Here is a 24,412-nt window from a genome sequence, read left to right as displayed (position 1 = left end):
AGAGGGAAGAGTCTGAACCAGAGAGATGATGTCATGAAAGTGACTTGACCTGACTTTCAAGATAGAAAGAACCCATGAAGGGCACCTGGGTGGCTCAGTGGTTGAGCATCTGCCTTTGGCTCAGGTCATGATCCCGGGGTCCTGGGATCGAGTCCCGCATTGGGCTCCCCACAGGGAGCTGTTCTTCCTCTGCCTATGTCTCTCTCAGCCTCTCTCTCTGTGGGGCTCATGAAGAAACGGAAAGAAAAAGAAAGAAGAAAGAAAGAAAGAAAGAAAGAAAGAAAGAAAGAAAGAAAGAAAGAAAGAAAGAAAGAAAGAAAGAAAGAGAAAGGAACTCATGAGCCAAAGAATGTGAGCAGCCTTTAAAAGCTGAAAAAGAAAAAAATAAATAAATGAAATAAATAGATAGATAGATAGATAGATAAAAGCCGAAAAAGACAAAAAAACGGATTCTCCCCTCCAGCCTCCAGGAGGAACACACATCTGCTGACTCCTTTGTGTTGTTTTAAACCACCACCTTTGGGACAATTTGCTACAGGAGCAGCAGGAGTTTATACCCTGGGTAATTTATTCTTTTCTTCTCTCTCCTCGGGGTACTAGTGAGAGAGCCAGGGATAACTCTGACCTCATCCGGGGCACTGCTGGGCAAAATATTCTCTACTCTTCGAAGCAGCGTGCATACACCCGTATTCATAGCAGCATTATTCACAATAGTCAAAAGGTGGAAGCAGCCCAAGAGTTCATCAGCGGATGAATGGATAAACAAAATGTGATACATACATACAATGGAATATTGTCCCACCATCAATAATGATTATTATTCAAAGGAAGGAAATTCCAATACATGCTACAACATGGATAAACCTTGAGGACATGGTGCTGGGTGAGGTCAGTCATGGAAAACAAATGCTGTATGATCCACTCACGTGTGGTACCTGAAAGAGTCAAGTTCATGGACACAGAGTGTAAAACGGTGGTGGCCAGGGGCTGGGGGAGTGGGGACAGGTTGCTGCTCAGGAGGCACAGGGCTTTGATTTCACAAGATGAAAAGACCTCTGGAGGTCAGTTGCACAACAGTGTGAACATACTTAACACTATCATACACTTAAAAATGATTAAGATGGAAGTTTCATGTTGGGTGTCTTTTACCACAATTAAAAAAAATAAAAGCAAGAGAAATGTGGAAAGAAGTGAGCATCACCTTAAATGAAGAAGGATTTCTCACCAGGAAGAAAAATCTGCAGGTGTTTCTTTCTTTCCCTGTGTGGTATGCATCATCTGTTTATTTTTTTTAAAGATTTTATTCATTTATTCATGAGAGGCACAGAGACATAGGCAGAGGGAGAAGCAGACTCCCCGCTGAGCAGGAAGCCCAATGCAGGACTCGATCCCAGGACCTTGGGATCACACCCTAAGCCAAAGGCAGATGTTCAACCACTGAGCCACCCACACGTCCCAGGTAATCTGTTTAAAAGGAAGGGACACACCATTCATTCAGTGGAATTAAGTAAGGGCTCCTTGACTTAAGGACAATGATGATAATCTGTTCATTTGGTGAACTTGCAAGAGCAGGAAGGATGGCCACAGGTGATGTGACGGGGCCCCTGTCCCCTGAGCCATCAGCCTGGCCCGAGGACCCCATCCACTGCTCATTTCCTTCTGCGTGTGCTCTTTAAGACGAAGCAGCTGAGCAAAGCCGTAGGCACTTGATGTTAGATGTGCCTCAGTTTGAAATCCGGCTCTGCCACACACTGGCTGTGTGACCTTGGGCATGCTACTTTCTCTCTGCCTCTGTTTTCCCATCTGTAAAGTCAGGGGTAATGATAGTCCACCCCTCAGTAGTGCTGGAAGGACTTAATGAGTCTTAAGTTAGGCCAGTGCTTGGCACACACTACCACGTGCTACGTGCTGGCCATCCCAGGGGCAGGATGCATCTGAGCTCATACTGTGGCACTTAACATCCTCTGAGGGTCTCTGATAAGGAAATCCCTATATTCAGTTTGGGGACGGACAGGACAAGTGAGGTAGGATCTCCCACCCTCATGGCACTCCGGACCTCCCAGATTTTCTCTGACTATATCACATTTTCTCCACCTTGGCACTATGGACATTTGGGGCTGGACAATTTGTTGGGGGTGGGGGCGGGTGGCACTGTTCTGTGCCTTGTTGGATGCTAAAGCAGCATCCCTGGCCTCTTTCCACTAGCTCCCAGAGGCAACCCCCCACTGTGACAATCAAAAATGTGTCCAGGTATTGCCAGATGTCCTTGGGGACACAAAACCGCCTCCCTTTGAGAACCACTGAGCTACATGGCAAGACAGAAGGCTCTGGAGACAGTGCTTAGAGCAGGGGAGGCTGGGAAGTCAGCACAGCCTCATGGAGAACACACTCCAGGGGCTGAACCTAGAGCCTGGCTAAGATTTCCAGAGGATAGGGTCCCCAGTATTTGTGGCTGGCTCCTCTTCCACCACCTGATGCCAACATGCTGGGATCTCAGGGACCATGGTCCTCTCGCTCCACACTTCCCTTGGGAATGGCAGCACTTTGCTGCAAACCCTTCCAATTCCTGGTTTCCAGCCCCAATCTCTCTCCTGAGTCCCTGACTCTTCATCCAGCTGCCTCCAGACACCTCTACCTGGAGCCCTCCAGGCTCTGCAAGCCCTATGTGGCCAGAGTTGCCCTCTCCCCTACTGACAGCCCATTCACACCTTCAGCTTGCTCAAACTCATCCTTCTGAGACTCATTGGTTTGACCTCTTAAATGAAATCCAGCACCTCCTCTCCATGCCCACAGCTGGCAACGCTGCTCCACACCTGATTGCACACTCGCCTTCAGGCCTACCATCACGCTGCAGCCCACGTATCTTCTAAAATGTCCACCTTGGGGGCACTGGCTGGCTCAGCAGTAGAGCTCACAACTCTTGATCTTAGAGTCATGAGTTCAAGCCCCACACTGGGCGCAGAGCTTGGTAACTTACTTACATACGTACATACATACATATATACACATATATACATACATAAACGCCAGCCTGATCGTGTCACGCACACTCCTTTCCTTGCACAAAAACATTCCATGCCCTCTCTGCCCAGCTGTGAGGCCTGGATCCCAGTCCTGCTGGATCTTGGCTTGAGCCCCTCGGTCACTTCCCTTCTGCCTGTGAAGTCGCCTACATTCCCATGGCCACGCCTTCACTCCTGCCATTCCATCTGACTTGCATTGCCACCTGCCCCCATTACCTGTGGGAATTCCTTTCATCCTTCAAAGCCCCGCTCCTGTGTTCTCTTCTGGGAATCCTCCCTCATCCCAAGCCTCTTGCCAAGGTCTTTATTTCCTCTTGTCCCTAAAGGAGATATGTTTAAAAGCTGGGGGATGAACCTGTGCCCCCCCACCCCAGTCCTACCTGAGTCCCAGAGACCTGGAAGGGCTCTTGAGGACCTTCTGGTCAACATCTTCATTCTCCAGACGAGGGCAACACCTGTGCCAGGAGGGCAGATGACTGGCTGGTGGCATCGGGCAGGTTGGGCTCTCCCTCCTCACTGGCCTCCAGAACACCCTTCCTCCCCTGGTTTGCCTTTCAACTCTCTGGTAGCTCCTTCTTGTTTTTCTCTGCTGATGGCTCCTCCTCACTCCCACTTCCTAATGTCGGTGTCCCCAGGCCTGGTCCTTTGTCCTCTTCCTGTCTGCTCTCCCTCTAATCACGTGCAGCTCAGGGCTTTAAATGCCAGCTGTCTACGACAGCTCCCAAATATGCATCTGAGGCTGCACACTCCCGGCACTGCAGACTTAGGAGTCTCCTCTTGTCCTTGGGGTGCCCCTGAGACCTGACCACTTCCCACCCCCTCCACTGCTGCCACCTGGGCCAAATTACCATTATCTCTCACCTGGATTATCACAATCACCTCCTAACCCTGCTTCTGTCCTTGCCCTCTGCAGCGTCTACACAGCAACCAGAGTTAACCAGGGTTGATAACTGACTGGATCCCATCATGTCCTCCTCGGCTCAAAACTCTCCAATGGCTCCCATCTCATTCAAGTAAGAGCCAAAGTCCCACAAAAACCCCCTCTGACCTGTGCCTCATTTACTTCTCCAACTCTTACCTTTTTAAAATTCCTCTTCTCCTGCTGTCCTCCTTAATGCAGCCACCTGACACACTCCTGCCACAGGACCTTTGCACTGGCTGTTTCCTTTGCCTGGAAGATTCTTCCTCCAAGAATGAGAATGGCTCCTTCCCTCACCTCCTTTGAATCTTTGCTCACATCAGCTTCTTACTGAGCCCTTCTCTGACCACCCCATTGAAAACTGCAAACCACCTCCTCTTAACACTGCCCATCACCTCCCCCTTACCCTGCTCTAATTTTGTCTTTGCAATTATGGCCTTCCAACACACTGTATAACTGACTTCTTTATTTGGTCTATTGCTTATATATTTTTTCAATGAGACGTCAGTTCCACAAGGGCAGGAATCTCTTATCTCTTGTTCACAGCCATATCCCAGTGCCTGCCCCAGTGCCTGGCATTTATCAAGTGAATACCCTAAGGTTCCAAAACCCAGAATGAGTGTGTGTCTTGCAAGGTCTCATGAGACCACAGGTGGTGCCGTGGGAGTCATTGGCTTGGGAGTGTCGCCCTGCCACCCTCCTTCGGGCTGACCCACCTTGGACAAGTCATTCTACACCTCTCCTTGAAAAATGGAGATGTTAGGTGTGTACCAAGGGCTTAATAGAGCCTGGCACATGCAAACATACGAACGTTAGAAAAACGTGACCGCTGGCATTCTAACGCAATTGACGCTTTTCCATATAGGATTTCATTCCACCCTTAAAACAAGCCCAGAGGTAGGTAGGACAGATGACCACCTTTCACCTTTTTACAGGTGGAAACACTGAAGCCTTTTTTTGACAGGTGGAAAAAGAGCGGGGAGGCCTGGGCCCCTCCCCGAGCAACGGGACAGGTGAGGTCTGACCCCCGCCCCACGCGGGGGGCTGATAGGCGGTTCCGAGGCTCGGGAGGGTCCCGGGCGGGGCGGGGGATGGGGGAACTGTGCAGGGGCTCGGCGCCCGGGGACTACATTTCCCAGGAGGAATTGCCCGCAGCTCTGTGGCTCCCGGGTTTTTAAAGGGCTCGCGTTAAAGGGGGCGGGGGTGGGGGGGGCGAGTTTCGCAGTCGACCGGCCGGAAAACCGCTCGGCACTTGGTGCGGACCCGACAGCGCCCTGCGGAGGTACCCGGCGGGCCGGAGTCTAGAAGCCCCCAGGCCCTGCAGTGTCAGGCAGGAGAGGTGAGGCCAAGCCAATCTGGAGGCAGCCTTTCCTCATCGTGTCCCCCTCGGCGTCGGCCTCTGCGCCCAAGTCCCGGCCCCCTCCCTTCGCCAATTCTCCCGTACTGGGGGGTTGGGGGCGGTTTGGGGCGGTGAATCTCGCGGGCTGGACGTAGGCTGTCCGCAGGCGGCAAGCCCCCCGCGGCTCCGTAGCGACCCCTCCCCTCCACTTCTGGCTTCAGTTCCCGGCGAGAATTTACAGGTCTCTGGGATGGGCAGGCATATGGGATGTGAGAGCTACAAAATGAAGGCCTGGGGGCGCCGGGAGCTGAGCCTCAGGTGCGCCCCCACATCCATCCTTCCGAGTCCCGCGGCCTCCCCGGTAAAATGGGGATCACTGGGGGAGTGATCAGGTTGGCTGCCTCCCCAGGCTGGAGGCGCAAAGAATCCAGAACCGAGTGGAGAGCAAGCACTTTGCAAACTGTACGGCGCTGTGTAAATAAAATGATTTCATCATCGTGCCAAAGGATTCATCTAGTCCTTATTTTCAGACACCCAGGGTCGTGGCGGGGGTGGGAGGGGTGTGTGTACACATCTCGGCCGGGGTGGTGGCTATTTGGATTGCCTATTTTCCCGTGCAGATCTTGGTGGGAATTAGAATTGTCTTTGTAAATAGCCAAAACAAGCCCACCAGAATGCTGTTTTCAAATCAGGGAACTTTCGGGTAATTGACATCATCCAAATAAGAACCTTGACCTTTTGAACTAACCTGGCCCTTAGTGGCTTCCCTTCCCTGCCTGTGCCACCGAGATAAGCCCCAAGAAGGCATCTGATAGCAAGTCTCAGGCCTCTCTCTCTCTCTCTCTCTCTCTCTCTCTCTCTCTCTCGCCTCCCCAATCATTTGGATTAATCCATCCCTTGGTGTATGTGGGGGGAAGCCTATTAATTTTTCTGGCCTCAGAGACGCCCCAAGTCCTGTAGGAGCCCTTCCTCCCACCCGCAGCAACGACCCCCCCATCCCCCACCCAAACCCTCCTAACCCTCCCCCACTCCCCTTCCCAACAGCCAGTGTCTGCAAACAGCTCCCGGACTATACCAGAGACACGTTCATCATTTTGACCAGCTATAAACCCCCACTCCCAGGGTATTGTTTAAATAAGGAGTGCCTGGCCTCTCTGCTTAGGGAATAAAAGCCGCGGTTTGCTGCGGGAGGGGGCCCGGAGCATCCCAGAATCTCAACCCAGGGCCACTGCCAAGTGGGCTCTGCACGTGATTAGGATGTGTGTCATGGACAAGGGGTCCCCGGAACTCTGGGGTCCCCTCTGCTGGCCTCTGGCCCCTAAAGTCCCTCGGAGGCCCCTCAAGACTCCCTTCAGAGGGTGACGCCCCTTGTCCCGCATCTATACCTGCCCAGCAGCGGGGCAAAGATGTATACATTTTAACAAAGACATCCCAGCCTCCCAGCAAAATGGCGGTGGTCCCGGCCACGGCTCTCTGGGCAACTGCACACTTTCAGAGGATTAGTCAGGACCCCAGGAGCGAGACCCCCTCCTCCACCTCCCGCCCCCAGCGCCGTTTCCCCAAGTTCCCAAAGCACCAGGGCCTCTTTTCATCCCAAGGGCCCCCAGGACAAGTCTCTGGTTGGAGCCTTTGGGACAGCTCCTGCATTGCAGCCCGCCCCCCCACTGCCTTCAAGGGACCTTGGGAGGGGGACTTGACCCCCAGGCCGTGCCTCGGGGGTGGGGGCAGCAAGGTTCTGTCTCGGAGACCCCGAAACTCCTAGGCTGAAAGAGGCATATAAATGCATTCCCGATTAGGATATGCGGGCGATGTGGGGGTCTTTGAGAGGAGAGGACTCCGGAGACCCGCCCTCACTCCCTGGGGGGTCCCAGGCAGTGCCGGGGGTTCGGCCCCGGGAGGGAACCCCCACGCAGGGGTGGGGGGCAGGCTGGGGGAGAGCCTGCCGAGGAGGGGGAAGGGACAAAGTTTGAAAGTGCCCTTCCAACTCTTCCAGGGAAAGTTTGCTCAGGGGCCCCAAGGACAGAGAAGAGGCAGGGGTGCGAGGGGCCCAGTGGTGGGGTGACCCCCCCGAGAGGTGACCGGACCCCGGGGGAGCGACCCCTCCCCCCTGTCCCGGCTCGGCCCGGCTGGGAGTCGCCCGGCTCGGGGCAGCGTGTGTTAGTTGGGGCCGCTTTCCAGCCGCTCCGCCGGGCTGGGGGGTCCCGCCGCGGCCCGGGGACGGGGCCCCCGGTAGCCCCAGGGGGGAGCTTTGCTACGGGGGGTTTCCCGCACCGGGGCCCCCCGGCCCCGCAGAGCCAGCCCCCCGCAAAGGGGAAATGTGCAGGCGCAGCAGCGGTCCTCGGCGCCGTTTGGGGCGCGTGGCGGGCGCGGGGGGCGGCGGCCGGGCCGGCGGGATGCCCGGCGGGGGAGCCCAGGGAGCCAGGCAGCGGTCCCGCGCGGCGGCGGGGAGCGGGAGGGCCCGGGCCGGGGGGAAAGGTCGGATTTGCTGGGCGGAAGAAACACAGATGGCGGCGGCGCGGCGCCATTCCGGGCCGGGAGCAGGCAGCCAGCAGCCCTGTCCTCACCGCGGTCCGCCCGCCGCCGCTAAATACCCGGATGCGCCGCCCGAGCGCCAGACGCGGAGCTGGGAATAGGGAGGCAGAGGAGGCGGAGGCGGAGGCAGAGGCAGAGGCAGAGGCAGAGGCAGAGCCTGAGCCCGAGCCGGAGCCGGAGCCCGAGCCCGAGCCCGAGCCGGGCGCCGAGACCGACCGACAGAGCGGCGGGGCTGGGCCGCGCAGACCCGGCCCGGCGAGTCCTCCCGCGAGTCCTCCCGCGCCCCGAGGCAGGTCCCCGAGAGCCGGGCCCGGCCCGGCCCGGGAGTCAGGAGGAGCGCCAGAGCAGATCCCGAGTAAGGCTTTCCTCGGCCTCCGACGAGGGCTGGCCCTTTGGAAGGCTCCTCCTTCGACAGCAGGACCAGACAGGCCACCATGACCGAGAACTCTACGTCCACGCCTGCGGCCAAGCCCAAGCGGGCCAAGGCCTCCAAGAAGTCCACAGACCACCCCAAGTATTCAGACATGATCGTGGCTGCCATCCAGGCAGAGAAGAACCGCGCTGGCTCCTCGCGCCAGTCCATCCAGAAGTACATCAAGAGCCACTACAAGGTGGGTGAGAACGCTGACTCGCAGATCAAGTTGTCCATCAAGCGCCTGGTCACCACTGGGGTCCTCAAGCAGACCAAAGGGGTGGGTGCCTCGGGGTCCTTCCGGCTGGCCAAAAGCGACGAGCCCAAGAGGTCAGTGGCCTTCAAGAAGACGAAGAAAGAAGTCAAGAAGGTGGCCGCGCCAAAGAAGGCAGCCAAGCCCAAGAAGGCTGCCTCCAAAGCCCCAAGCAAGAAGCCCAAAGCCACCCCAGTCAAGAAGGCCAAGAAGAAGCCGGCTGCCACGCCCAAGAAAACCAAAAAACCCAAAACTGTCAAGGCCAAGCCGGTCAAGGCATCCAAGCCTAAGAAGGCCAAACCAGTGAAGCCCAAAGCCAAGTCCAGTGCCAAGAGGACCGGCAAGAAGAAGTGACAATGAGGCTTTTCTTGTGGACACTCCTGCCTGTCTCCTATTTTCTGTAAATACTTTTTCTCGTTTCTTCTCTCTTGATCTTCATTTGCCTCTTTGTATTCTGACTTCCTAAGAGACAGAATTTGGATTCCTCAGAAATTAGGGAATAATTCATTTCTCCTTAACCAATCATTCAAAGACAGCAGCCACAACTCTCATCCCTAAGGATGAGAATGTACTTCTATTTTGTTTTGTTGACTTGTTATTAATCTACTTAATGGGTTTAGGGACTTGGGTGGGCTTGTGTGTTTTGTTTGGTTGGATGATTTGTTCACTATGAAGGTAGAGGGGCGGGGAGAATGGGCAAGGCCGCTTGTTGGGACAAGATGAGGGGGACCCCGGAAATGGTAAGGTTTGCAGGAGTACTTTAAGGTCAACCAGCCTAATCTAGGTGGCACACCCCTGAGAGTTCCAGAACCTTGGTGGGGAGAGGGGAGGAGTGGTAGCAGCTGGATGGCAAAGGAGGGAAGTGGGGGAAAAAAAAAAAAAAACCCTGGGGAGGGGGGGCTGACTTCCACCTTCCAATAGTGAGCAGTGGGGGGTCCAAATCCAGTTTCCTTCTCACTGTGAGTGTGCCCCTGTGGCCTCCCTATTGTCCTGGGGAAGAAAAGGAGGGGATCGAAATGACAGCTGGTCCCAGAAGCTGTGGCTTCTCTCAGCTAGAAACTAGCCATTCGGGGGGTCTTTGTGGCTTCAGAAAGTCTCCTGTTAAACTGGAGTGGAAATTTGGGGGGAAGGGTGGGGACTCAGCCAAGTGCCTCAGTGTGCCCTGTTAAAACTTGGGTTTTTCCACACAATTGGATTGTATCCTAGGAGGACTTTTTCCTTTTCCCCTGGTTGTTTGTTTCCTCCTGTAGAAGAAAGAGGTGATTTTGCTTGGTGGCCTGGTGGGGCTCCAGACCTGCCACCTGCCACTTAAAAACCTCCCAACCTCTTTACTTTTGCCTCTTTTATAAAAGTAGTTGTAGATGAGGGAGGGGGGAGTGGGCGGGAAGTGGACGGTAAGACATACTACAGTTGATTTTGAATTGCTAAGTAGTTTCACAGAGCTAGGTCTGTGTGTCTGTGTGTATATGTATATAGACCTATCTAGGGCTAGTACTTTCGTCTCACACCCGGGAGCTGGGAGAAAAAAACCTGTACAGTCGTCTTTTATTTTTAATAATATAGGAAAATGCGCACTTGCGCGTGGTCCGCCCCCCACTCCCCTTTTTTTTAAACAAGTGTTATTTGTGCCGGGAAGAATTTGCTGTCTTTGTAATTTTAAAACTTTAAAATAAAATAGAAAAAAAAAAAGGAAACCCTGAGCGGTGCCTTTTTTCCTCACTTTTATGGCCGGAGGCGAATGCGGAGCAATCGGGCCGGCGAGCTGGGGTGGAATCCGGCCGCGTTTGCACCTGAGAGTGGAGCCCGGCTCCAAGAGTTGGACGGGCACCAGGAAACGGCGCTGAAGGGTGCAGAGCGTGCCTCAGCCTGCTTCTAGGGTCTCGCCTTGGGGTCCCGGCTGCACCTCCTTACCCCGCGAGCGCTGGGTGCGTAGGCTGGGGCTGGGAAGAGGGCGGGCGGCTGGTGGGCGGGGCCCTGAGGCGCCACCCTCCGCGGGGTCGCCTCCCCTTCCCCCACGGGGAGTCGCCGCGCACCCATCAATCCCCTTTGGGACTCCGCCCCCCCGCCCCGATTGGCTGCCGCGGCCCGGCCTCCGGACCCCGACGGCGCGGCGGCGGCGGCAGCTAGGCCGCGGGCAGTGCGCAGTGCGGGCGCGCTGGGGCGGAGCGGGCACCATGTGGGCCGGGCGCGTGCTCCGCGCTGCTCCCTCCGCAGCCCCCCGCGGCCGCCGCGCGCTGTCGGCGCTCACCCAGCTGCGTGGCGTCCTGGAGGAGGAGCTGGGCGCCATCCGCGGGGCTGGCACCTGGAAGAGCGAGCGGGTCATTACGTCCCGTCAGGGGCCGCGCATCCACGTGGACGGCGTCTCCGGAGGTAACCGTCCGCCCCTGGGAGTCGTCGGAGCGGGCCGGGGGTCCCTGGACCCTTGCGGGGCCTGCGCTGGAACGGACGGCGGAGGGGCGGAGGGGCGGCCGGGGCGGCGCCTGGCGGGTGGCCCCGCGTGGCCGCTGGCACCTTTCCCGATCTATCAGGCTGACTTTGGGCTTCCCAGTGTTAACTGGAACCTCGCTAGACCTGTTTCCACGGGGGGAGGTGATTTGCCCTTGAGCACCTTTTCCACTCAGAGAGTAGGGCTGGGGTGAGACCCGGGCCTGTGAGAGCGTGAGAGAAAAAGAGAGGCACCCAGCTGGCTCCCACCGGGCTGCTTCAAGGAAGGGCGGTGCCAAGGTGACGGCCACGGCCAGAAGCCCCGCATTTCTGCACCTGCTGCTTTGTGCGGGTCTCCACTACCTGCTGCACGTGGACTCCTGCAAACCCCCAAACGGGGGAATAACAACCCATTTTAAAGACGCTGAAGCTCAGAGATGTGAAATGGCGTCCCCAAAAGCCCCTGCTAGGGACCCCTGGGTGGCTCGGCGGTTGAGCATCTGCCTTCACCCCAGGGCGTGATCCTGGGGTCCCAGGATCCAGTCCCACATCGGGCTCCCTGCGTGGAGCCTGCTTCTCCCTCTGCCTCCGTCTCTGTGTGTTTCTCATGAATAAATACATCTTAAAATCTTTAAAAAAAAAAAGGCCCCTGCTAGCGGCCGGCTTAGCTGGGCGTTGGTCCACATGCTCCCCCATACTGGAGCTGGAAGGTCAGCTAATGGGTCAGAGAAACCAACTTCCTGGCCAGAGTCACAGGGAGCAAGGCTTGGCTGCTGCAGAAATCACACCATGAATTGACCCACTGAGCCTTCCTCATTTCTTTTTTTTTTTTTTTAAGATTTTATTTATTAGAGAGCGTGCATGAGCAGGGAGGAGGGGCAGAGGGAGAGGGAGAAGCAGGCTCCCCCCTGAGCAGGCAACCAGATATAGGACTCCATCCCAGGACCCTGGGATCATGACCAGAGCTGAAGGCACACACTTCACCAATGGGGCCACCCAGGCACACCCAGGCCTTCCTCATTTCTATCTAACCTGCAGTCACCACCTATCTTGTCTGTGCCAGGCCCCAGGTGGGTCCTGGTTATAAACAGGCTCCCAAACCCACCGTGTGCTCAGGAAATAGGCCTGGGATCCTTGGTGCTGTTGTACTCATTTGTAAACCAAGGTCCTAAAAAATCTCTGCCTCTTCCCACCCCTCCTTCCCTCTCACGCACCCTGCCCTTGCCTGGGGGAAGCCTGGAGCAGATCAAAATGGGAGACATAGGTTCTCATCTTACTTTTGAGTCTCCCACGCTGAGTGAACCTTGCCCTTTATGGGCCTTAGTTTCCTCCTCAGGTCAGCTGTGTTCACTTTGGACTTTAAGCACATGATTCTATAGCAGGCATTAGAGTCATCTGGGTGGGCACCTGAGCCCTCTTTGACCTGTGAGGGAACCAAGGCCCAGATGAGGGGCTGCTGGTAGTCTTCGGGGACAGGAGAAGCCTGTGAGGTAGGGCTACGTTCCCCTTTGGGTGGAATGGGAGTCAGAGCCAGAGTTTAAACTTCTTATCCCTCAAAGTACCACCTTGAGGGTCCGTTCCATACCTTCCTCTCCTGTGGTTGTCGGATACGGTACCTCCTGGGGCCCCTAGTTCCCTGTCCTGGCCTCTGCCCCAGAGTGGATCACATGGTGCAGTGGTTGCCGCCTCAAGGCTGAATCCAGGTTTGTGGCTTCTCGGAGTCCCCAGGGCCTGGCACTGATGCTTTTCCAGGCCCTTTCTTGCCCTGAGCTTTTGTGTCCACACCATCCTCCACCTCAGGAATACTGAATTTCTGCGCAAACAACTACCTGGGCCTGAGCAGCCACCCTGAGGTGATCCAGGCAGGTCTGCAGGCCCTGGAGGAATTTGGAGCTGGCCTTAGCTCTACCCGTTTCATCTGTGGGACCCAGGTACACAGTGGCTTCTGCGGGGGAGTGTGGGTGTGCCTCGTCCCTAGTGCTGGGCTCTGACTCCAACGGGCTGCTTCCCCCAGTCAGCAGGGCTGGTTTGGCCAGCTCAGCTCATCCCGGGGCCCACTCTTAGCCTGGAGCTGTATACCAGAAAGGCCAGGATCAGGCTTCTGTTTTGTTGCGAAAGAAACCTGACCTCTCTGAGCATCGCTTTTCCGAGCTGCATGCAAAAGTCCTTAGAACGGTGCCTGGCACATAGCAGCGCTCAAGAAATGTTGATTAGTTTATTTTGTAAATGTTACAAAATAAACATACAAATGTGAAACTTCTAGTGATTACTATATACCACGTATGTATTAAGAGCATTACAAATATTAACTTGATAATGCTCCTAACAGGAAAAAAAAAAAAGATAATGCTCCTAACAGTTGTGATAGGTGATATTCTTGTCTCTGTTACAGAGATGAGGAGGCTGAAGCCCAGAGAAGTTAAGTGTCTTACCCTAGGGCACACAGCCTATTATGATAGGAGTTTAACCCAGGTGGCTTGGCTCAACAGTCTGTGCTCCTGACCACTTGTGATTATTATTACACATCTTCCCAGAAAGGGGACAATGAAATGAATATCAGAGGCAGAACTCTAACTCCCAGCCAGGGCGCTTCCCAACAAAACCCTCACTTGGACTGAACAGCTTTCAGACGCAAGAATTTGAGGCCCAAATGAGCTTACATAATCCTTTTCTTCGCCATTAGGCAACCAAAAAAGGTACTTAGTCTGATGTCAGGAAGATGTCATGCCTTGGCCACCGTCACCCATAATGCCACATTAGACCCCCGTTACAAAGGCAGATCCAACCAGGAAGAGATACCTAGCAAGCCTGATTCCTCAGTGAGAACCATCTGCCGAGTTCCTGTCGGCTGTGGGGGAGAAACCTTTGTTGTGAAGAAAGGGAAAGGCCCAGGCTGTAGGCCTTCTGTGCTGAGTCTGTGACCCTCTAAGCCTCTGTCCCCAGGACTTGTTTCATGTGACCCCGCAGGAATCAACACCTATTTCACTCTGTTTCTTTAGAGCATCCACAAGGATCTAGAAGCAAAGATAGCCCGCTTCCACCAGCGGGAGGATGCCATCCTGTATCCTAGCTGTTTTGATGCCAACGCTGGCCTCTTTGAGGTGTGTGTGGGGCCTCAGGTGGGAGTTGGTAAGGACTGCTAGGCTGTGGAAGGCTTGGTAGTGGGCAGTCAGGAGAAGCTGGCAGGATGCCTAGAGGTTCCAGTGCCCATTTCATATGGAGGCTAAGGTCAGGCCAGGTAGGTGCTCCAGGAGGAATCTTCCAGGGCCCTGGGGGGATAATCTATATCAGCAGGAAGGCTGGAGATAGCAGGGATCAGGGACTTACCAAACATGTTCTCACCTGCTCTCATAGGGGCTGGGACCTGGTCCAGCCCAGGCCTGGAGGGTAATCTGAGGACCAAGATAGAGGCAGGTAGGGGCTCCTTGCCTCCCTGCCCAGAGGAAGACCCTGGATGGCAGTGAAATTTTATACCAGGAGACATGGGGAGGGAGAACCCCTAGGTGGTTGGGCAGTAGATCCACTCCCAACTGCCTTCTTCCTTCCAGGCCCTGCTGAGCCCACAGGATGCAGTCCTCTCAGATGAGCTGAACCATGCCTCCATCATCGATGGCATCCGTCTGTGCAAGGCCCATAAGTACCGCTATCGCCACCTGGACATGGCTGATTTGGAGGCCAAGCTGCAGGAGGCCCAGGTAAGACAAGGGCCAAGGGTTCCAGGGACGAGAACTGGGCTTATCCTCAGCCTTGCCACTGGTGAATGAACTGAGGCTTGGAGGGACCAACTTGGCACTCACGACAAAGAACACGAAAGTTGGAAACAGGCTTGAATCCAAATCCCTCAGCCCCAGGGCTTTATTCCACTGTACCATGCTGCCTTGACTTTTAGCAAGCACCTCATGTGTGGCAGGGCCTGCTAGGCATAAAGGGGGATGAGCTTAGGGATGGAAATGGCCCCATCACACCCTCCCTCTCGGAGGGGAGACTGAGCTGCTCTCACTGGCTAAGACTGCCCTGGAAGAGGTGGGCAAGGCTCAGGGAAGCACAGATGGGGGCCAGGATGTGCCAGCCCCAACACAGTAATGCTTATGTGTCTGCTTCTGTGCCAGACACTAGGCAGGGTGAGCTCTTAGAGCCCCAAGCAGCATAGAGAATGGGTGGTTTGGCCCAACTTTGGACATGAGCCATCACCTGTCCATGGCTTCCCTGCAGAATCATCGACTGCGCCTGGTGGCCACTGATGGGGCCTTTTCCATGGACGGGGACATCGCACCCCTGCGGGAGATCTGCCACCTTGCCTCTCGATATGGTGCCCTGGTTTTTGTGGATGAATGCCACGCTACTGGCTTCCTGGGGGCCACAGGACGGTGGGAGCATGCGTCACCTAGGGCCTTGGGTTGGGCTTCTAAGGGTGGGTGGGAAACCAGGAAGTCAGCCCCTAACCTAACCCATGATACTTGGGTGGCCGGTGGTGACAGTGGTAGCTTCCCTTCTGCAGAGGCACAGATGAGCTGCTGGGCGTGATGGACCAGGTCACCATCATCAACTCAACACTGGGGAAAGCACTGGGTGGAGCCTCAGGTACCTGCAGAGTTGTGCCCCTGGGGTCCCCTTATCCACTTGCAGGTCCCTGGAGGAGTCTCAGGGAAGGTGGGGGAGGGAGAGCTGAGACCATACAGAAGAGAGCAGCAGGGACTGTCCTGTCAGGAGGGCCCTGGGGTAGGCTCTGGCACCTGGCCTCTGACTCCCACCCTTCTCCCCTTGTCCTCAGGGGGCTACACGACGGGGCCTGGGCCCCTGGTGTCCCTGCTACGGCAGCGCGCCCGGCCCTACCTCTTCTCCAACAGTCTGCCACCTGCTGTCGTAGGCTGTGCCTCCAAGGCCCTGGACCTACTCATGGAGAGCAATGCCATTGTCCAGTCTATGGCAGCCAAGACCCAGCGGTGCGGTGCCTGGAAGGGGTGGGGCAGGCTGGGGTGGGGGAGCTGTGTTTTCATCACCCATTTTGGTCTGCCTGTTCCTCTGCCCGGCTCCCCATCTGCCTCTCTGGGTCTGCATCTGTCTCCGTTGGCCCATCCTGCAGACTCAGGCACAGATCTTGGATCACATGCCCATCAGGAGTGCATGTGAACACTCCACAGCCCCCTGGCTCCCTGTGACACCCAGCTTGTGTCCACAGTTTCCGCAGTAAGATGGAGGCTGCTGGCTTCACTATCTTGGGAGCCGGTCACCCCATTTGCCCTGTGATGCTGGGTGATGCTCGGCTGGCTTCTTGCATGGCAGATGACATGCTAAAGCGAGGTAAGGAAGCTGGGGCAAGAGGACCAGTTATGGGTCCTAAGAGGAAAAAGGAGGGAACCCCTATACTGTGAATGCTCCCCCATACCCTCACCCTACTACCCCTTTTAGACCAGCTGTCTGTCCAAGCCGAAAATCCCAGGCTGTGACTCAGTCTCATGTCTGTGAGACCTTGGGTGCCTCCCTTGCCCTCTGTGACCCTCAGGAGAGTAGGCACCATGTGTCATGCCTCCCAAAGCCTATTTAGCTTTGGTGAGCCCCGGGTTGACCCTCTCTACTTTACCAGGCATCTTTGTCATCGGATTCAGCTATCCAGTGGTCCCCAAGAACAAGGCCCGGATCCGGGTGCAGATCTCAGCCGTGCACAGCGAGGAGGACATTGACCGCTGTGTGGAGGCCTTCGTGGAGGTGGGGCGGCTGCATGGGGCACTACCCTGACCCAGCTGGTGACAAGCAGAGCCAAGGTCTCCCTCCCTCCACATTGACAGAGGGGCCCTTTGGTCAGCCCAGTCCTGAGGCACTGAGTCCTCTCAAAGTCTTCGGGCTGGGCTGGGCTGGGGTAGGCCAAGTGTGTAGTCAAGAGTGTCAAGCAACAATGTGGAAGCAGGCTGACATGTTGGTGTGCTTTATTCTCTCTGGGCAGGCCCAGCCCTGTGACCAGCTGAAGAACCAGGCAAGAGCTGGGGCTCTGAGGGCAGGCTCCTGAGTAGATAGATGTCGGTGCTGACCACCTCTGAGGTTAACCCCAGGTGCAGATGAGACCCAGGCAGCACCGGTAATACAGGCAGGGGCTCCCATGTGGCACAACTGGATTCTGTGCTGCTGGAGAGGGCAGCTGCACACCAACCCTGCAGGCCTTTTCCCACCTCATTTACTCTTCAGCCCCCGGAGAACACCTCATTTCCTACTCCCCATCCAAAAGATGGCATACAGCTGCCCAGATGAGGAGGAGCTGAGCACCCAAACCCATGTGTGGAAGGAGAGGCAGAGGATTCAAGCCCCAAAGGAAAAAATGTGGGTCACTATGGGAAAAGCCCCTGACAGTCTGGAACCATGTATTCTATGCCACTTTGTCCCTGACTCAGTGGCCTTGGGCAAGCCCCTTCACCTGTGTGTGCCTCAGTTTCCCGCACTTTACCAAGAATGAATGTTACATAGACAGCTGGGGTCCCTCCATCCCTCTCACTCCAGGTCTAGTGGCCGGTTGATCAGGCGCCAGGGAGCGCAGTGAGTCCAGGCTCCGGAATCCAGGCCTTGGACTCAACTGGGCAGTCCCCCAGGCAATGCTCTAAGGATAGGCAATTCGCTGCCACTAAGGCCCCATCCACACTTGTCCCCAAGTAGGACTCGCTGCTCCCCTAGTGGACATGATGAGAACCCCCTTCCCAGAGTCGCTGTCCCTGGTCCTTGTCTCTTCATTGGCCTCCCCTCTAGGTTTTATGGACTGGAGGTGGGGGGCCAGGTGGGATAGGCTCAGATTCACCCCAGCTCCAGCCTCAGCGTGGTGTAGCCTTGGGGAACTCATACCTTGCTGAAGGTAGAGCAGAGAGGATGAGAAGGCCCTTCCTCATTCACGACAAGGAACTGGGACCCCCTTCTCCGTGCCTTTGAACCTCAGCCCTGCCTGTAGCCTGGACCGGTCTGGGCGAGCTGCGGGGATCCTAACTCTGGGATTCTGGGAATCCTAGCTTGTGGTCTGGAGGAGCTTGCAGCTGGGGACCAGGAGCTCCGGGTGCTGGGAGATGGCAGCCCAAGGAAGAGGACTGCTTCGGCCACATCAGCAGCCTCAATAGGCGCAGGCCGCCGCCATCGGGTAGTGTGCCTGGCGCAGGCGCACTGCTGCAGCGGCAAGGGCATAGGCCTGGCACCGGCCCGGGCCAAGCCAGCGGCTTGATGCACGCGTGACCGGCGTCGGCCGGCGGTTACACGGGGTGGCCACCAGCAGCCACCAGCCACGCGTTCCAGTGGTAGGTGTGGCGTACCCTGCGGGGCCGGAAACCCGGGCCCAGGTCCACCGCCCGCGGCGCAGGACAAGCCAGAGTGGGGCTCCCGGCCGCCACCGCTGGCGCTGCGCCCCCTGGCGGCCGGCGTGGGCGGCTGCCTTGCGGCGGCGGCGCCACGCCCGTGGGTCAGCTAGCGGCTCTGCGTGCCGACCTGTGCCGGCTCCGCCCGCCGCCCTCCGGAAGGGCTGGTGGGAAGCTCCCCCGGCGCGGCGGCAGCTTTGGGTGCGCGTACCGGTGGCCGCCCGGCGCCCGCGACAGTCGAAGGGCCGCGGATCAGCCGCACCTTCCCCCCCCCGCGGGCCGGAGCTCGTCCCGAGGCCGCCCCCGTGGGGCCCCAGGTTCGAGGCTGCGGTGCCCGGAGCAAGAGGAGGAGGGGGCGCCAGAGACGCGCTGGGGCCCGACCTTGACGCGTGCTTCCTGCCGTCCCCACACCGGCCCTCCCTCCGCCCTCCCGTCCCCGCTCCTTCCCTCGGGGCTCTGCTATCCTTGCCCTGCTGGGAGTTCTCGCCCTCCTGTAGCAGCCCATCCAGAGCCCTGCCCTGGGCCAGGAGCCGGTTGGGCCGGAGGCTCCCCAAAACAGGGAGGATAGTGTGCCAGGGATCTGGGGGGCTTTCAGAGTTCAGGGTGGTGGTAGACCTCTGACAGTCAAGGATTCTAAAACCCCGGTGCTCGGGGGCTGGAATCTTACAATTCTGCACTCCATGGATCATGACATTCTACCATTCTAATTCCTTAATTCAATTCTGATAGCTCTGAATTCAGGGCAGTGTAGGTATGAGTCCTAGTATCTTCCGTTTAGTGAATATTTCTAAGAATTCCAGGGATGTTCTGTATCTAGCGTGAGTGGCATCAGACTTTCAAGAAATACCTCTGAGCACTGGGGAAAATCCCAGGGTCCTGGGAGGAGCTAGTCCTGAAGAGTCCCTTCCCCAGCATCCTGGGTCTTGAATGCAAGTTCTGGCCCCATCGGTCCCAAGAAAGTGTCCCAGCTTCTAGAAAGACTACACGCAGTCCCTACTACCTCTTCTCTCCCTTAACTCATTGCAGATTGTTCTGTCTCCACTACACTTGTCCAGTTTACCGACAACCTCACTGTTATGAAATTCAGTGTACCTTACCCTCTCCACCCCACTCCCTGACTAGTCTCTCTAACCCTCTGGAAGCATTTGGCCACGTGGCCTACTCCTTCAAAAGTTCCAGGCTAGAACCCTGTGCATGGCTGAACCACACAGCCATTCACCAAGACCGATTAATCTCTGGCTTTTGTGGGGACAGGAGGCTTCTAACAGATCAGTCACTAGAAAATTCCCCTTCTCTCCATCCTCACCCCAGGCCAAAATAAACTAATTACAAACTAAATAAGCAGAATATGTCCCTGCTCTAAGACTTTAACTAGTTTCCTATTGCCCTCAGGCTAAAGCCAAACTCTGGATTGGCACCAAAGCATTCCATCTCCAGCCAGACAGAACCTCTGAAATAAGCTTCGGAAAGCTGATGGGCCCCAGGATTTTCAGGGCCTGGGGGGAGGAGTCCTATCTGGTCTCCAGAAAAGAGACTCATTCTGGTTTCCTAGCCTAGGACACCCTATTCAAGATGAGGAATCCTTTCTGAGCTTGGATTAGAGCCCTACTTGGGGCAGGGAGAGGAAAGATGGAGAGGGAGTTAGTAGGCAGGAGGTGGGAGTGCCAGGAATGGGCTGGGCCCTGGGCACGGAGGGGTTAACTGCAAAGCGAATCTCAGAGTGAGATCAATGGGTTCCTCACTGCAGAAAGAGGCAGATGCAACGCAGGGAGGTAGAAAAGAACCAGGCAGAAGAGCATGCCACCCGAGGGAAATCAGGCACCGAGCAGGAGGTGGCCAGTGTCTACTCCGGAGGGAGTGCCCAAGTCTGGCTCGGCAGAGGAGGTGCCTTAAAGGAGAAGAGGGAGAAGTGGGAGGCAAAGCTGCACCTGCAGGGAGGCGCCTAGGGGTAGCCCCTGAGCCAAGAGGCAGCCCCAGTCTGGCCGGTTCAGCCAGGACCAAGCAGGGCCCAGTGCCCAGAGTTGAGGTGAGTGCTGCCCATCCTGAGCTTCGGGGCAGGGTGGGCTTGCTGCATGCTGCGGGTTGGGGGCACAGATACTACCTTTTTTCTCTCCTTCCTTCCCGTCCCCCCCCAACCCCACCATGCCCTTAATTTGTCCCACCAACCCAGAGATCCCAGGCATGCAAGGGGATCCACAGGTAGTGGCCGATCTGGGCCGTGGGGTGGAGCAAGTGTGAGAGGGGGCACAGCCTGCATAAATGCACGCACACATACTTGCACAATGTCAGAGGTACCACCTGTTAACACGCTGTCAGATGAGCGCTCCAGCCTGGGCGTCAGGCTACCAGGGTGGTAACAGCCCCAGATCTGCCACTCAAAGTGTGATATTAACCTCCCATGTCCCCTCTCTGAGCCTCAATTTCCTCTCGTGCAGAAAGGGCGTAGCGACTGATATGGATTTCCCTGCTGTGCCCTGTGAGGCTTTCACTAAATTGGACTTTATGATGACTCGGGGATATCACCCAAGTCTTGCTGACTTTGACCCATGTCCAAGACTCTTCCCTGGGCTTCAAACCCCCATGGAGAAGTAAGGTAGATATATCAGCAACTTGGGTTGGATTTGCCCCCCTCCCATCTGCCATGTCCTCACCCTCCATCCTGCCTGGAGGTGTCCATCACCTAATTCATGGGAGTGTCCCCTAGGAAACTGAGAAACCCACCTCAGACGCATATGCAACTGTGCCAGGCTTGCACAAGTGGAGGGAGCTCAGTGATAACTTTTGGCCGTCTCCCCACTCCCATCCCCGACCCCCATGAGCTCCATGCCCAGGAGACCTGGCTGGGCCCAGGCCAGGGGCCTGGATTGAGACCCCTGGGTCGAGTGACCAGAGCCGGGGGGGCTCCTGTCTGAAGACTCCAGCTTCTTTTCCTCAGGTGCCCATCAGATGGGGAGATGGCTGATGCACAGAACATCTCGCTAGACAGCCCAGGGAGCGTGGGCGCTGTGGCAGTGCCCGTGGTGTTTGCCCTCATCTTCCTGCTGGGCACAGTGGGCAATGGGCTGGTGCTGGCTGTGCTGCTGCAGCCCAGCCCGAGCGCCTGGCAGGAGCCTGGCAGCACTACGGACCTATTCATCCTCAACCTAGCGGTGGCCGACCTCTGCTTCATCCTGTGCTGCGTGCCCTTCCAGGCCGCCATCTACACCCTGGACGCCTGGCTCTTTGGGGCCCTCGTGTGTAAGGCTGTGCACCTGCTCATCTACCTCACCATGTATGCCAGCAGCTTCACGCTGGCCGCCGTCTCGGTGGACAGGTGGGCTGTGCCCGGGACCTGGCTGGGTCTGGGCTGGGGAGGGAAGACCTGAACAGATTCCTTAGGAAGGAGAGAACGGGGAGCCAAAAAGGAAATGGGAGGGAGAGAAGGGTCAGCTCTGTGGCCCCCACCAACCAGTCTCTGGGCGGCAGCAGAGTGTCCTTGAGGGGACCATCCTGCCCTCCCCCCACTCCATTGTGAGCCTCCAGGGGCCATCTCTGTGTCTCACGTGTGGGCACAGAGCCCTACACGTAGTAGATGCCCTGTGTCGCATGAATGGCAAAGAGAACACATGAATGAATTCATCAGGTGTTTTATTACTGCCCACACCTGCCCGGGTCTGCGGTCATCCCTGCCTTCGTCGTTCCGAACTTGGGGTCCAAGCCAGGCTGACTGTCCCTTCCCTCCGAGCCTCTAACCCAGCCTTGCTGGGTGCCAGGCACCCCCCTACGCGCTTGGCCCGTTGATGCCCTTCACCCTGCAGCCCCCTGCAGGCGGGTGGCGCCCTCTCGCCCCTGCTGCCCAGACCCGGAAAGCCAGGCCTGCGGCCCCAGGTCCGGCGCAGCGTCCGGGCGGGGGCGGGGCGGGGGCGCGGGGGCGGGGGCGGAGGGGCGCTCGGCCCCCCGCCGCGCTGACCCGCGCCCGCCCGCCCGCAGGTACCTGGCGGTCCGGCACCCGCTGCGCTCGCGGGCCCTGCGCACGCCGCGCAACGCCCGCGCCGCCGTGGGCCTGGTGTGGCTGCTGGCGGCGCTCTTCTCGGCGCCCTACCTCAGCTACTACGGCACGGTGCGCTACGGCGCGCTGGAGCTCTGCGTGCCCGCCTGGGAGGACGCGCGCCGGCGCGCCCTGGACGTGGCCACCTTCGCCGCCGGCTACCTGCTGCCCGTGGCCGTGGTGAGCCTGGCCTACGCGCGCACGCTGCGCTTCCTGTGGGCCGCCGTGGGCCCCGCGGGCGCGGCGGCCGAGGCCCGGAGACGGGCCACGGGCCGCGCGGGGCGCGCCATGCTGGCGGTGGCCGCGCTCTACGCCCTCTGCTGGGGCCCGCACCACGCGCTCATCCTCTGCTTCTGGTTCGGCCGCTTCGCCTTCAGCCCGGCCACCTACGCCTGCCGCCTGGCCTCGCACTGCCTCGCCTACGCCAACTCCTGCCTCAACCCGCTCGTCTACGCGCTCGCCTCGCGGCACTTCCGCGCGCGCTTCCGCCGCCTGTGGCCCTGCGGCCGCCGCCACCGCCGCCACCGCGCCCGCCGCCGCGTCCGCCCCGCCACCGCGGGCCCCGCCGGCCGCCCCGGGGACGCCCGGCCTCGAGGGAGGCTGGCGGCGGGCGGCGGCCGCGGCGGGGCCCCCGGGGGAGAGGCCGCGCGCGCCGCAGGGGCTGGCCGAGCCCCGTGCGCCCTGGGCCCCGAGCGAGCCTCGTGCGCCTCCACGGTGCCGGTGACCCCGGGCACGACCCCACCGGGCGGATGGCGCCAACCCAACCCCGGGCGGCAGTCCCCCCAGGCGCCCTGGCCGAGCTGGGGCTCCAGCCCGGCGGACACCCCTGGATGGTGACACTGGGTCACCCCAGCTAAGCGCAGCCCCCCGGGTCTGGAGTCTGGCCACAGCCAGCCGGCCTGAGAGCAGGCCTCTGCCCACGCCTCCAGCTTGGTCAGCACCTTCTAGGCGCGGCTTCCTCCGCTACCCTTCACCGGGCCCCTTCTCCCTTCCAGACGGCGTCCTGGGCAATTTCGCACTAGCAGCATAGTTATGAAGCATTTACTGTGGATTTTCTGCGGTGCTACGTTCTTCAATCTAAGCATCAAAGCAGCTTTGCAAGGTAGATACAATTAGTTCCCTTTCTACAGATGTAGAAATCAAGGATCAGAAAAGGTTTAGCGATTGGGGGCACCTGGCTGGCTTAGTAGGTGGCGCATATGACTTTTGATCTAGGGGTTGTGGGTTCCAGCCCCCTGAGTGTAGAGATTATTCAAAAATAAAATCTTAAAAAAAAAAAAGGTTTAATGATTTGCCCAAGGTCACATAGCTAGTGTCTAGCAGAAGTTGGATTCAGATCCACTGCAATTTAGCTTTTCCTGCTCAATGGAACCATCTTCTCCACCTTTGGGGCCTCTGCTGTCAGTTTGCATCGTTTCCAAGGTTTTCCTCTGCTCTTTCTGGTTCTGCATCAGCACTCTTCCCTAAACAGGCAGCTCCCCAGACTTGACTGGATGCTGTGGAAACCTCAGAGAGCTCCCAGTCCCTTTCCTTAGGATTGTTCTGTTTAGATACTCAGGCCAGCAAGTCCTGTGGGCATCCCCCCCAGCCGCGCAGTCCTAGGTCCGTCGCCTGACCCAAACCCCTTGCATTATTCCTTCAGCCACTTGGTGCTCCTGGCTCAGGTGAGACACTGAGCAACACTCGGGTCCCAGCTGGCAGCCCTGGCTGCCCTGTGGCCCTCTCTCTCCCTGTCCATGCACACAGCAGGGTAGTCTGTGGCTCTGGAAATCTCCTAATTAGCCAATAAATCAGTCCCGATTGTTGCAGAACTACCCACTTCCCTCCCTCTCTCCCCTCCGCACACATCAATAATATTTATTAGCTTCAGGCAGAGGCCTGAGACCTTTCGGCCTCCTTGTCTCCTTGGCACACCTCCCGGCTGCTAGGCACCCTGGGAAGGCCCCTCCCTGACATGACAGTAGGCAGCTGCCGAGTCCTTCTCACTGCCTGCCACCTGCCATAGACCCTGGGGGTCAGAGTGTCAGTCACCCTTCACAGGGGGGCCCAGCACAAGGGCCTGACAGCAGGTCCCGTGCTCTTTCTACCACGTGTCTGCCAAGGTTCCCATGGCTGGCTCAGGTTGCAGCGGTGGGAGTGTTTCTCAGATGGCAGGGGCGTG

At 57.6% G+C, this 24,412-nt stretch overlaps 3 protein-coding genes across 4 annotated transcripts; all 3 read left to right on the top strand.

Annotated features, from left to right (window-relative positions):
• Positions 1-7,894: 7,894 nt before the first annotated feature.
• LOC129511265 (histone H1.0) lies at positions 7,895-10,172 on the top strand. The gene has a single exon (XM_055327794.1). The coding sequence runs from the start codon at positions 8,248-8,250 to the stop codon at positions 8,830-8,832; it is 585 nt and encodes a 194-aa protein (XP_055183769.1). The 5' UTR covers positions 7,895-8,247; the 3' UTR covers positions 8,833-10,172.
• Positions 10,173-10,589: 417 nt separating this feature from the next.
• On the top strand, positions 10,590-16,812 carry GCAT (glycine C-acetyltransferase). Its single transcript, XM_055329103.1, has 9 exons — positions 10,590-10,848; positions 12,703-12,833; positions 13,902-14,003; positions 14,451-14,597; positions 15,115-15,269; positions 15,401-15,483; positions 15,674-15,845; positions 16,082-16,203; positions 16,487-16,812. The coding sequence occupies exons 1-9, from the start codon at positions 10,653-10,655 to the stop codon at positions 16,636-16,638; spliced, it is 1,260 nt and encodes a 419-aa protein (XP_055185078.1). The 5' UTR covers positions 10,590-10,652; the 3' UTR covers positions 16,639-16,812.
• A 3,931-nt stretch (positions 16,813-20,743) lies between these two features.
• Positions 20,744-24,412, top strand: GALR3 (galanin receptor 3). Of its 2 annotated transcripts, XR_008664945.1 has the most exons (4): positions 20,744-20,817; positions 21,160-21,537; positions 22,194-23,353; positions 24,354-24,412. XR_008664945.1 is itself a non-coding variant. In XM_055329102.1 (3 exons), the coding sequence occupies exons 1-3, from the start codon at positions 20,771-20,773 to the stop codon at positions 23,086-23,088; spliced, it is 1,320 nt and encodes a 439-aa protein (XP_055185077.1). In that variant the 5' UTR covers positions 20,744-20,770; the 3' UTR covers positions 23,089-23,468. The 2 variants fall into 2 exon arrangements, 1 of the variants encoding a protein (XP_055185077.1); XM_055329102.1 differs by lacking the exon at positions 24,354-24,412 and having other exon boundaries at positions 22,194-23,468.

The sequence above is a fragment of the Nyctereutes procyonoides genome, unplaced genomic scaffold (assembly GCF_905146905.1).
Source record: "Nyctereutes procyonoides isolate TBG_1078 unplaced genomic scaffold, NYPRO_anot_genome, whole genome shotgun sequence".
Taxonomy (NCBI): Eukaryota; Metazoa; Chordata; class Mammalia; order Carnivora; family Canidae; genus Nyctereutes; species Nyctereutes procyonoides.
The sequence above is the reverse complement of the archived record's forward strand: the minus strand, read 5'-3'. Positions and strand labels throughout refer to the sequence as shown.

Coding starts and splice junctions, on each gene's coding strand:
- LOC129511265 (XM_055327794.1), top strand. CDS start 8,248: ATGACCGAGAACTCTACGTCCACGCCTGCGGCCAAGCCCAAGCGGGCC.
- GCAT (XM_055329103.1), top strand. CDS start 10,653: ATGTGGGCCGGGCGCGTGCTCCGCGCTGCTCCCTCCGCAGCCCCCCGC. Junction 14,004..14,450: donor CCAACGCTGGCCTCTTTGAG/GTGTGTGTGGGG, acceptor TCTTCCTTCCAG/GCCCTGCTGAGCCCACAGGA. Junction 16,204..16,486: donor AGATGACATGCTAAAGCGAG/GTAAGGAAGCTG, acceptor CTACTTTACCAG/GCATCTTTGTCATCGGATTC.
- GALR3 (XM_055329102.1), top strand. CDS start 20,771: ATGTCCAAGACTCTTCCCTGGGCTTCAAACCCCCATGGAGAAGTAAG. Junction 20,818..21,159: donor AACCCCCATGGAGAAGTAAG/GTAGATATATCA, acceptor TCTTTTCCTCAG/GTGCCCATCAGATGGGGAGA. Junction 21,538..22,193: donor GCCGCCGTCTCGGTGGACAG/GTGGGCTGTGCC, acceptor GCCCGCCCGCAG/GTACCTGGCGGTCCGGCACC.